Source organism: Bos indicus x Bos taurus, chromosome 2 (assembly GCF_003369695.1).
Source record: "Bos indicus x Bos taurus breed Angus x Brahman F1 hybrid chromosome 2, Bos_hybrid_MaternalHap_v2.0, whole genome shotgun sequence".
Taxonomy (NCBI): domain Eukaryota; kingdom Metazoa; phylum Chordata; class Mammalia; order Artiodactyla; family Bovidae; genus Bos; species Bos indicus x Bos taurus.
In genome coordinates this window covers 134704651-134716742 of record NC_040077.1, presented here as the reverse complement: position 1 = coordinate 134716742, position 12092 = coordinate 134704651, and the positions used below count along the sequence as shown (strand labels likewise).

Sequence of the window (12092 nt, the reverse complement as noted above, 5' to 3'; positions counted from 1 at the left end):
CTTCCTCTGCTTCTATCCCTTGAGCAACCACCACATCTAAACAGATTCACAAGCGGAATAGAAATGAAGCCACAAAACAGTAAAACTCAAATTAGCAGCATTAATGGAACGTGATGGATGAGGTGGTCTTGCTGGAATGGAGTCGCTCAGTGTGCGTGTGACTCTCTCCTGGGCCAGCTTCTCTTGAGCTCTCTGCGCCTGTACCTCAAGGTGCCTTGTGGTGGGCCCCGTGTCCCTCCAGCTCGTCCCGCCGGGGTCTCTGCAGAGCCCTCCTCTGCTCTTCACTCGGTGGGAGCCTGTCTCTTATGCCCACGCCCACCTTGCTCCGTGTCCGTTGCCTGGAGGCCAGCACACGGTACCAAAGTCCACATGGCTCCAAAGTCAGGAAGCCCTCACCCTGGGCAGCAGGCGTGGATTTCTTCCTTTCTTCTTTTCTGAACGCACCATGAGGTTTGGGGGATCTTAGTTCCCTCACCAGGGATAGAAGTCACACCCCTGCAGTGGGAGCACAGATTCTCAGCCCCGGGCTGCCAGGGAAGCCCAGGCTGTGGCTCTGCAGCCCTTGCATCCAGGTGACCCAGATGTGCACCTGTTTGTTAGATAATCGTCCGGATGAGAATCCAGATTACCTGCCGCCACCCTCCCCTGGGGCTCCGTGAGACCTCAGCTTGGGTGACCACGGCGGGGAGAATGCAGCCAGCTTCCCTAGCCTCGCATTTAGAGAGCCCCCCGTCTGGTCCTGCGGGGACCCCCGGCTCTGTTTCTCGCTGCCCTCCCCTCAGGGCCTCGACACTGCAGTTGTATCATCCTTAGAGATGTGGGTGCCGTCACCCCTATCCCGCCTCTGTCCCATCGCCCCGATACCTTCCTCCCTAGTACCTCCCACCATCTTAACTGACGCCTCCCCCACCCCACTGAGCTTCCCAGGCTGTGCCAGTGGTGAAGAACCCGCCTACCAACGCAGGAGACGGAAGAGACACAGGTCCCATCCCTGGGGCAGGAAGATCCCCTGGAGAAGGATATGGCAACCCACTCCAGTATTCTTGCCTGGAGAATCCCATGGACAGAGGAGCCTGGCGGGCTACAGTCCGCAGGGTCGGAAAGAGTCGGACACGACGGAAGCAACCTGGCACGCATGCGACCCTGACCAGGTCGTCAGCTCCACAGGAACAGGGATCTTGCCTGTCTCGTGCCGATTTCTCTCCAACACGTACAATTGAACCTGCCGTACAGCAGGCTCTTAGAGCATCTTTGAGCTGCTGGCTGTCCACGGGCTCCCTTGGCACGGCTGTTTTCCTTCAAGGCGGTGCTCACCATCCTCCTGGGCCCGCGAGGGCTCCTCGCCGCTCCTGGCACAGCTGGCTCTCAGTCTTCTGGTCTCCTGTGACCCTCTGCATAGACTGAGTGTGGCCCAGACCCTAGGCGCCAGACTATCTCCCTGATTGGATTGTCCCCGCCAGTAGACGAGAGCCTGGTGACGTTTCCTTCCGTATCTATTGTGCCATATCCCCAGGGCGACAGCTCTTCTTTCTTTTTAAGATGTGTTTGTTTATGGCTTTTCTGCCACCCGCGGGCTTTCTCTCCTTGCCTGCGCTGGGCTCCTCTCTGGCTGTGTTGTGCGGGCTCACTGCAGCGGTTTCTCTTGCGGAGCATGGGCTCGGGAGCGGTGGCTCTGGAGCTGTGGTGCATGGGCTCGGTTGTCCCGCGGCTCGTGGGATCCTCCCGGACCGAGGATCCCCCAGGGTCTCCTGCACTGGCCGGCGGACTCGCAGCCGCTGAGCCCCCAGGGAGGCCCGGCAGCCCTTTGCCGCTGCGGTGAGTGCCTGCTGGTGTTCCTGTTGGTGCCTTCCCCACCCACAGGGTCTCTCTCTGCCCAGATAAGGTGTACCTCGGGCCCCCGCGCCTCTTCCAGGAGCTTCAGGACCTGCAGAAGGACCTGGCCGTGGTGGAGCAGATCACCCTCCTCGTCAGCACGCTGCACGGCACCTACCAGGTACCCAGCGCCAGCTCCCCTTGCTCGGTGCCCGGCGTGCCCTGGCCTCGGGGCCCCCCAGCAGTGCCGGGTGACGCCCCTGTGGCTGCTGGGAGCCCGGTGTGTGTGGTCTGTGGTTTGGGCAGAAGCTTTGGTTCCGGCTGACCAGGGCCCAGCTGGGGGCATCTTTTTCTTGTTCCCTGTACAGAGTCTGGTTTGTCCCGCAGCGCCTTCCCAAGCCTCATCCCAGGCTGGGAGGCTGTGTCCCTTTCGAAGGAGGGGTGCTGGGGGGTCAGAACCAAGGCCTGGCCCCCGGGGAGTGGCCGAGCGTGCGAACCCCCGCTCCTCTCCCCTCGGCGGGCCCCCACTGCCCTGGAGTCGTCGAGGGTGGCTCAGGGGGACAGCGAGCTGTGTGCTGACGTCCTTGGCTCCCTGCGCCCTAGAATCTCAACATGACGGTGGCTCAGGACTGGTGTCTGGCCCTGCAGCGGCTCATGCGGGTGAAGGAGGAGGAGATCCACTCAGCCAACAAGTGCCGCCTGCGGCTCCTGCTTCCGGGGAAGCCCGACAAGTGAGAGGAGGGGCCACGAGGGCGTCGGTCCGGCCTGCTTGTGGCTGGGCGGGGCGCGGCGGGGGTGGGCGTGGGCTGTGCCGGCGCAGCGTTTGGCACAGAGCAGATGCTCCTGGCCGAATGGATGAATGAACGAAGGAGCCGTTCTTACCCGGGTAAGCCCATCCTCTGTTGGGCTGCTCGGACGCTGCCAGCGGTCGGTCGACCGTGCCATCCCCTGGGACCAGGTGCAGCCAGCCTCCCCCAGATGCCCGCCCAGGAGCTGGCGCTCCGTAGACCCACACCCGTTCCACAGGCGTTTGTGGACTTGACGCAGAGATGGAGAGGGAGCCATGTGGTCCCCACTCTGCAGGTGGGGAGGCGGGGCTCAGACGTGGGAGGCGGGGCTCAGACGTAGGAGGCGGGGCCGGGTTCTCAGGGTCCTCACTCCCTGGCCTAGGCCGGGTGGTGAGCCGTCAGAGCCCACTTTGTGACCCGCTGGGCCTGTTGCACAAAGAGTCAGACACGACTGAGTGCACGCACGCGTGTGTGGCGGGGGCAGGCGGGGAGAGGCTTACAGGCTCTGTGGCTGCAGGGCAGGGGGGACTAGAGCCCTGGGTGGGGGCCTGAACCTGTGCGTGGCCCTCCTGCTGGCTCCCAGCGCCCTGCTGAGCCACCCTGTCCCCCCTACCCTGTGCCTCCTCCTCCCCACGCCCCACGGAGGGCTTGGGACCCCGGGCCCACCCGCCTCTCCGGGCTGGGGTGGACCACAGGGGTGAGACAAGCTCAGAAACAGTGAAGGCGCCCGGCCACTCCGAGGCGAGGTGACAAGGACAGCAGGGACCTCTGCCCCCCAAGCCTGCACACAGCTGCGTCCTCTCCCTCCTTCCTGCATTCACGTATTGTTCCGCCGACATTTACCAAGCAGCTGTCCTGCATCAGGGGCCAGAACAGGCCCGAGTCACAGGCTCTGGGCCAGGTGTGTGCAGGCGGCTGGCGAGGCCTGCGGAAGGCTGACCAGTCGGGCCCGGGGGCCGCTTGAGTTGCAGCCTGCAGAGGCCCAGACCCCTGTGGCCTTGCTGGGCCCCTGGCCCGGGCTGGGAGGCTGTGGCCTTGTCGCTCTGGGGACCTACCTGTCCCTGTGGCTGTGGTGGGTGGAGGAACTCTTTCCCCAAGGGACCGAGGCTTTGCCAGGCCACTGGCCCCTCTGGCCATGCTTCCATGCTCTGCACAGACCGCGCTCCGTCTCCAGGGCTGGTTGGGGTGGGAGATGGGCTGGCAGTCTCCTGGGGAGCCAGGCCCCATTCCAGCACTCATGCCCTGCTCTCTCCCTGAAGGTCCGGCCGCCCCATCAGCTTCATGGTGGTCTTCATCACCCCCAACCCCCTGAGCAAGATCTCCTGGGTCAACAGGTTGCACTTGGCCAAGATTGGACTCCGTGAGTAAAGCCCTAGGGTCGGGGTGGACAGCGGGAGGTTTGGGGTGTGTATGTGTGTGGGTGCGAGGGGGGCGTTCAGTCTCGGGGGCCACGGAGGCTTCTGAGTGAAGGGAGATGCTGTAGTGACCTTGGACACGTCACTTCCCTGCTCGGAGCCTCAGTTTCCCCATCTGTAGGATGGTGGGAGTTGATGGAAAGTTAATTAGTGGTTGCCCGGGGTCTGGAAGAGGAGAGACTGCAGAGTCACCACTAAGGGTTTTTTTTGGTGAGAATGATGAAAATGTTCTCAAACTAGAGAGTGGTGATGGTTGCCCAGCTGTGCGACTATACCAGTGAAATGTACTCTTTATTTAAGGGATGGATTTTATGGTAGCTGAATTATATCTCAATAAAACAGTTGTACAAAGAATGATGCAGGTTAGACGACACTGATTCTCACCCAGAGGCCTCTTTATAATTCTTTTCTCCTGTGCTGTGCAGTGCTTAGTCGCCCAGTCGTGTCCGACTCTTTGTGACCCCACTGACTGTAGCCCGCCCGGCTCCTCTGTCCATGGGATTCTCCAGGCCAGGATACTGGAGTGGATTGCCATGCCCTCCTTCAGGGGATCTTCCCAACCCAGGGATCAAACCGAGGCCTTCCGCATTGCAGGCGGATTCTTTACTGTCTGAACCACCAGGCTCTTTTCTCCTATGCATCCGCTATGAAATAAGGGACATTTCTATTTATAAAGTGTTTCCTGTGTGGCGAGCCTTTTTCTAAGCATTTTACACATCTCTCTTTCATTTCACATTCGTAGTAACACCACGAGGCAAGTCTGTTGTGAACCCCTGTGTTCGGTTGAGAGTCTGAGGCCGAGAGAGGCACGGCGACTTGCCGGAGCTCACACAGCAGGAGGGGCTTCAGAACCTGGGCAGTCGGCTTTAGAGCCCACTCTTAATTCCTGTTCATTCTACTTCCTCAAGTTGGTGAGCTTCTGTCTGCCAAACTACGTTCGTTAAGCTATAAGCACTTTATTTGTGCTTTTTTTAAATTGAAAAAAGGCCTGGTTGGTTGCTGATCAGAACCGTTATTGTCTTTGACATGCTAGAATCCCCATGTGCCGATTCCAGTCAGTAGCAGCGATTTGGGGAGGTTTGTTTTATTTTATTTTGTCTCTGTTTACTGATGTGATCTTTTTCGAGATAAGTATTCAATATATATCTCTAATAGATTTAAAAATGTTGCTGGGAAGGGGTCAGGACCTCTGTCAAAGGCTTTCATCAATTAAAAGAAGTATTGGGTCTCTATAGTTATTTGAGAGGATGAGATGGATGGCATCACCCACTCGATGGACATGAGCTTGAGCAAGCTCCGGGAGTTGGTGATGGACAGGGAGGCCTGGTGTGCTGCAGTCCGTGGGGTCGCAGAGAGTCGGACCCGACTGAGTGAACAGCAACAGTGCAGTAATTTCAGGCACGGGACGAGAGCAACGAAGAACACGCCACTGTTCTCAAGGAAGTCAGTTTACAAGGGCAGGCAGAGGCTTGTGAGGAGCAAACCGACGGGGAGGGGCTGGAGCCGACTTGAGACGGGCACAGAGCCTGGGGTCTGGACTGCTTAGGGCGGGCTCTGAAGCTGGGCGGAGGTCCCGGTCCAGTGAGCCAGGCTGTACAGCAAGTGCAAAGGTCCTGAGGTGGCCAGAGCTGGTGCATAGCTGGGTGTGAGGGGAGGCCCGTGGAAATGGGGAGCGGGTTTACTGGAAAGCCAGGGTGAGGTGTACGGAGTTCGTCTGGAAGTGTGGGGGCTTGGTTGAGGGCGGTGTGACCTGATTAACGTGTAAGTGGATCATCTGGCTGCTGCGTGGAGGGGGCGGTTGGGGGTGTAAGAGGGGAGTTAGGGGGCACGGAGGAGGTGTTGGAGGCGTGGGGGGCATGGACGGGGCGTTGGGGGGTGGAGGGGGCGTTGGGGGCACAGAGGGGGCAACGGGTGCAGAGGAGGGGGCGTTGGGGGGGCGGAGAGGGCGTTGGGGGCACGGAGGGGGCGGGGCTCAGGGGGCGTTGGGGGGGTGGAGGGGGCGTGGGGGGGCAGAGGGGGCATGGGGGGCACAGAGGGGGCGGGGCGCAGAGGGGGCGTTGGCGTGGAGGGGGCGTTGGCGGGGCGCGGGGAGGTGGGGGAGGGAACAGGGAGGAGGCCTGGGCTTGGAGGAGCGGGGATCGGGCCCTTTGGGGTCTGGTGTTGACCCACACGGGCCTCCGCGGGTTGTTTCTGTGACCACGAGGCCTGTGGACGGTGGAGGAGGGGTCTTAAGCCGAGGGTGGCGGGGATTCTGGCCAAGGTGGCCTGCCTGCTGGGCGTGGGCCACGCGCCCCGTTCTTCCCGCCCGTGGGGAGGTGTCCAGGGCCTGAGCCCCGTGTGCGGGCCTGTGCCTGTCTCCCGTCTGAAGCTCAGATGCTTTGCCTAGAGGGCCCCGGTATTGGCGGGAGAGGCGCTTGCTAATGTGAGTAGCTCCCTTCTCCATGGCCTGTGAAGACACTCAACTGCCTTATCTCCACCGGGTTTCACTGCAGCAAAAGTTTTAATGGAAAGAGAGTCATTTGAAATCTTATTTGAACTCCTGGGCTCCCCTGGGGCTTGAATAATTTGGTTCTTTTATTTTCCCAGTTTGTTTTTTTATCTGCAGTGCCTGGTGGGGAGGGGGGGTGGGAATAATATGAGCCTGTTAGAATATGTTAAAAATGTTTATTCACAAAGGATGTTATTCCTTTAATTTTTTTCCCTGTATCTTCCTCTCTCCCTGAGTCCAGTGTGCCGAGATCATAATCCACCAAAGATTGAGAGCAGGGGGCTGGGCAGGGGCTGCTGGGAACTGGGATAGGAAGGGCAGGGGTGCTGGGGGGTCTGGGGACCCCACTGACACCCCAGTGTGGCCGCCGCTGCGCCCTGTGGCCTGAGGAAGGCAGGCTGTCTCCCCTAGCCTGGCCTAGAGCCCCCTGGGCCTCTTCCTGTGCATTTCGGGGTCTGAGCACCATGTGAAGCGGAGCCAGACTGTGTGGGGTTCAGTTCCCAGCCCTGCGGCGTCCCAGCTCTGTGATCTTGGACGGACAACTTCACCCCTGCATGCCTGGGATTCTCCATCAGAAAATGGGGATGTCCCCAGGGTGTTGGCTGAACATAGGGGAGATGGTGCGTGGAAGGGGCCGCCCCCAGGAAAGGGTGTCTGCATCTCCCTGGGCAGTGGTGGGCCTGGGGTCGCGTTTGGTGCGGGGGGGCCAGGACGCCCTCCACATCTCCCTGCCAGTTAGTCTCTGTCCGTTAAGGCTCGGGAAAAGGTTTGTCGATAGGAGGCCCTGGAGGTGGGGGTGGGGAAAGGACAGGCTGGGGCTCCCGGCCTCCCTTCCTGCGGCCCCCCAGCCCCTGTGGCTCCGAGTGCTGCATCCGTGGCCCGGGGCCCCTGGAGCCTTTCCCGATAGACCCAGGCAGTCCCACCATCAGAGAAGCAGGTCCCCGCTGGGTCTTCGTTAACCCTCAGCCGTCAGAGGGCGAAGCCAGCACTGCCCAAGCACTCGGTGGGAAGCAGCGGCTCTGCTCTGCAGGAGGCCAAGGGTGCTGGCCCTGGATCCCCTTTCGGGTTTACCCGAGCCGGGTGACCACGACCGCTGCCTGGCCTCCCCGGACCCCAGTGTCTCTGCAGGGGCGAGGTGTCCGGACAAGACGCGTGTGGGGATGCCCGTGGCCTCGGTCTGCAGTGTCTCCGTGGGGTGGGCAGGTGTGACAGGGGCCTTGGGTTTAGCACATAGAGTGGGGTAGGCTGGGCTGTCTGCTGGGGCCACCATGAGGGCGAGGGTGCAGGGCCGGGACTGAGTGTCAGGGGAGTGGGAGGCAGGCAGGGCTGGAGATGCTGGGTAGAGCCGGCCAGGGTCGGGGCTCGGCCTGGGGGCGAGGGGTGGTCCAACCTCTTCACGAGGACAGTGATCATAGTGGATTCTATTTCTTTTTAAAAAAATATGCTTTAAAGAATTATTTATTTCTTTGGCTGCGTCGGGTCTGGGTTGAGGCAGGCCGCTTCGTTGCAGCGGGCAGGCTTCTCTCATTGCAGCGTGTGAGCCTCGCTGCCCTGCGGGATGTGGGATCCCAGTTCTCTGACCAAGGTTCGAATCTCCGTCCTCTGCTTTGCGAGGTCGATTCTTCACCACTGGGCCACCAGGGAAGCCCCTGGGTTCCGTTTCTTGAGTGTCTGGCGCCCCCTGGGTATTAGTGTACAGCCTTCCTGGTGCTCACAACTCCTAACGGTTGGAATTATTTCCCCCGTTTTCCAGACGAGGCCACAGGCTGAGAGAGGTGACGTGTGTGGCTCTGAGCCACGCTGGCAGAGCTGGCAGAGTCAGCCTCCTGCGGCAGGCGGGCGGTCCCGAGGGCTCTGGGGCGCGGGCAAGGACCCCCGGGTTGGGTGGGTGCTGGCGGACACAGCCGATGCTAAATAAGGCCCCACTTAATGTCAGCTGGAAGTCGTGCTTAATGTCACTTACCCAACACGGGCTTTCTGTCTCCGAGGAGGCAGGCTTCTGATTCGGTCTCAGCTGCCCCAGGTCTGTGACGGGAACAATGGCAGCGGCAGATGGGGAACAACAGCCCCATTTTCTGTTAACGTTCCCACTCGCAGGCAGGGAAGGCACCATCTGGAAGGAGAAGGTCAGATCATTAAAGGAAGAGACAGGATAAATTGCCAGGACTTGATGGGCTGGGAGCGCGTGGAAGGGAGGGGAGGACAGAGCTCGGGGTGACACGGTGATGGGGGAACGGACGCTTCTACTCCTGGAGCTCTGGGCGGGCAGGTGGGCTCGGACCGCTCTCCCGGGCCCGGACCGCTCTCCCGGGCCCTTGCCTGCCGAGGCGGGGGTCCTCGTGACTGTGAGCGCCTTGGGTCCGCCTGATTGTGAGCGCCTTGAAAGCAGGGCCATACTCTTCACTCACTGCCCGGGCTTTGTCCAGGGGTGGTGGGCGGTCCTGACGTGCCAGGCTGCGTCCCCAGGGCGGGCGGGCTGTCTCAGCTCTCCCCTGTCCTGCAGGTGCTGTGCGGCCTGCCTCCGGGGGCTTGTTCCTTGGCTCCTGAGCCCTGTCTTTGCCCCCGCCTGCCCCCGCCCGCCCTGTGCAAGTGGGGCGGCGACTCTGAGCTCCCTGCTGGCTGTGGGCGGGTGCATGGGGCAGCGCCCTGGAAAGTGTGAAGTGCGGTGCACACGGCCATCTGCTTACAGAGGTGTGCGTCCTGGGCTCAGCTTGACCTTTCCTTGGTGGCCTCTCCTCCCCAGTGGCGGGAACCAGGGCCCGGTGGAGCGGAGCGCCTGGCGCTGGGGGTGCCCCTGGCCCACTCAGGGAGGGAGCTCTTTGCCCAGAGACTCCGCTGCTCGAGGGGGTGGGGCGGCGCCGGAGCCTCTGCCGGAGCGGGAGCTGGTTGTTCGCAAATCCCTGCATTTGTGAACATCCTCGCCTTCTCAGCCTTGGCACCTGCCGCCGGGATCCAGCACCCAGACATCACCTTTGTCTGGTGGAATGGCAGTCGTAAAGCCCCTGCGCGTGTGACTGACGTACAAAGAGCCATGCGTGTTTCATGTACACGACTGGGTGAGTTCAGAGGTAAGCATACCTCGTGAACTCCATCGCCACAGTCTATGCCCTGAACAAACGCGTCCTCTGCAAACTTCCCCCGGGCGCTCTGCCTCATTATTATTTGTGTGTGTGAGATAAGGACACTTAACATGAGGTTTATCCTCTGAGCAAATGTTAAAGTGCGCAGTGCGTGCCCAGGTGCTTCAGTCCGTCCAGCTCTGCGGCCCCATGGACTGCAGCCGCCAGGCTCCTCTGTCTGTGGGACTCCCCAGGCGAGACTGCTGGAGTGGGTTACCATGCCCTCCTCCAGGGGATCTTCCAACCCAGGGACTGAACTCGTGTCGCGTACACCTGCTGCATCGACGGGCGGGTTCTTTACCGCTAGCGCCAGCTGGGAAGCCCAAAGCACATAATTCAGAGCTGTTGACTGTAGGCCATGCAGATGATCTCTGGGATTTATTCATCTTGTGAGAACAAAGCTCCACGCCCTTCCCAGTTGGCCCTGTTTCTCCAGCGCTTTCCCTGGGCTGAGCGGGGCTTGGGGAGGTGACTGCTCTTGGAGGCCATCATTCTTATTTGACTAATCCGGGAAATGGGGCTCGGGGGTGAAGCTTCGTTCATGCCACACAAGGGCATGAGGGTCCGCTGTGCGTGCCGTGCCGTGTGAAGGATGGAGTGGAGCGGAGGACGGGGTGTGGGAAGTTTCAGCCTTCCCAGAAAACGGGTGTAGTGGGAGGCCGGTGGACACGCGAGGACATGAAACACACGTGCACGTGCATTCACACGTGTACACACGTGTACTTGTGCGCCTGCGCACACACGCACACAGAGGGAAAAAGACGCAAGCCTATTAATAAAAGCCAGAAATGGTGGTCAGGGCCATTGTGCACACCCGTAGGGCTGAGACAGAAAGCGATGGAGGTGGGGGAATGGGGCGATGGTCGGTTGAGGCCTTTCTGAGAAGGCGGGGGCTCAGCGTCAGCCTCAGCGAGGAGGAGCCGAGCCGGCCCTGGAGAGGGCAGAGGGCAAAGGGCAGAGGTCCGCCCTCCTGCGGGCTGGTCCTGTTTCAGCCGCAGAGGAAAACCTAGCACAGTGGGGCCTGCTGCTGAGGGTGAGGCTGACAGGGAAGGAGGGTCCTCGCAGCTCTTCCGGAGGAGTCTGGATTTTATTGCAGGTGGACGAGGACCCGGCAGAAGAGGGGAACTGCGGGGTCGGGGAGAGGCTCAGCAGGACGGCGCTGGCTGTCACGGGGAGGGGGAGCTGCAGGGGCAGCAGTGAGCATCCAGGGGTGGGGTCAGCATGTGGGCGTGGTCTGGGGGGGCCCCCGTGGACGACTTTGTCCGTCTCTAACGGGCCCTCCCCACCCCCATCCTCTCGCACAGGGGAGGAGAACCCGCCGGCGGGCTGCAGGGGCAGCAGTGAGTGTCCAGCTGGTGGGGTCAGCACATGGGCGTGGTCTGGGGGGGGCCCTCGTGGACCACTTCGTCCCATCTCTAACGGGCCCTCCCCGTCCCCTTCTTCTCGTGCAGGGGAGGAGAACCAGCCGGGCTGGCTGTGTCCGGATGAGGACAAGCAGAGCAGAGCCCCGTTCTGGTGCCCGATCCTGGCCTGCTGCGTTCCCGCCTTCTCCTTCAGGGGCCTCAGCCTGCAGGTGAGTGCACGTGGGGGCGGCCGGGGCGCCCGGGTGGGGGGCCCAAGGCAGGGGAGGCCCGGCTGCCACCCCAGCTTCTCCACGTAGGGCCCACGGGGTTGCTCTCGGGGTCGGCGTCCTCCCAGAGAAGGGGGCAGGCGACCTCTGTGGGTCAGGGAACTGACAGTTGAGTCGTTCTGACCTAACAGACAGCAGCGATCTGTCAGCTGATGGTGTGACGCCCGCTCAGCAGACAAACTGGAACGCACCCGACTGCTGTGCCCCGCTTGGGAGGTTTCACCTCTTACGACGTTGCTGGGGCAGCTGGCTTTGGCTCCACGGCCATCACCCCTCTCAGTGCTTTGCCATCACTTGCTAGTTTTATTATTTATAAGAACCCCATGAGCAGATGTCTCTAGGTCTCCTTAGCAGTAAAGGCTCAGATGACATGATTTTTTTTTAAATGTCATGGCCAGTGAGGATGACAGGAGGAATAGGAGTCTGGTTCCCTGGCGCCTGCACCCCTGGCCGTAAGCACAGGCGGTTACCACCACCTCCCACCCGCCCCCTCAGCAAACAAGAGCAAAGAGAAAAGAGTGCTGAGTGGTATAGAGAATAAATCAGATACAGTGAGAACAGAGATGGGGGCGTGTAGTTAGGGAAGGCAGTGGCGCCCCACTCCAGTACTCTGGCCTGGAAATCCCATGGACGAGGAGCCTGGTGGGCTGCAGTCCATGAGGTCACTAAGAGTCGCACAGGACTGAGCGACTTCACTTTCACTTTTCACCTTCATGCATTGGAGAAGGAAACGGCAACCCACTCCAGTGTTCTTGCCTGGGGAATCCCAGGGACGGGGGAGCCTCGTGGGCTGCCGTCTATGGGGTCGCACAGAGTCGGACACGACTGAAGTGACTTAGC

At 61.0% G+C, this 12092-nt stretch overlaps 1 protein-coding gene across 11 annotated transcripts in view; it reads left to right on the top strand.

The window, feature by feature from the left end:
* The window catches only part of ARHGEF10L (Rho guanine nucleotide exchange factor 10 like), a 159987-nt gene that overhangs the window by 103559 nt on the left and 44336 nt on the right, over positions 1-12092 (top strand). For all 11 annotated transcript variants that reach the window (XM_027522159.1, XM_027522163.1, XM_027522176.1 and 8 more), the window contains 4 exons: positions 1878-1993; positions 2416-2543; positions 3860-3960; positions 11074-11195. In XM_027522159.1, coding sequence (XP_027377960.1) covers positions 1878-1993; positions 2416-2543; positions 3860-3960; positions 11074-11195 — 467 coding nt within the window. The remainder of the gene's footprint in view (positions 1-1877; positions 1994-2415; positions 2544-3859; positions 3961-11073; positions 11196-12092) is intronic.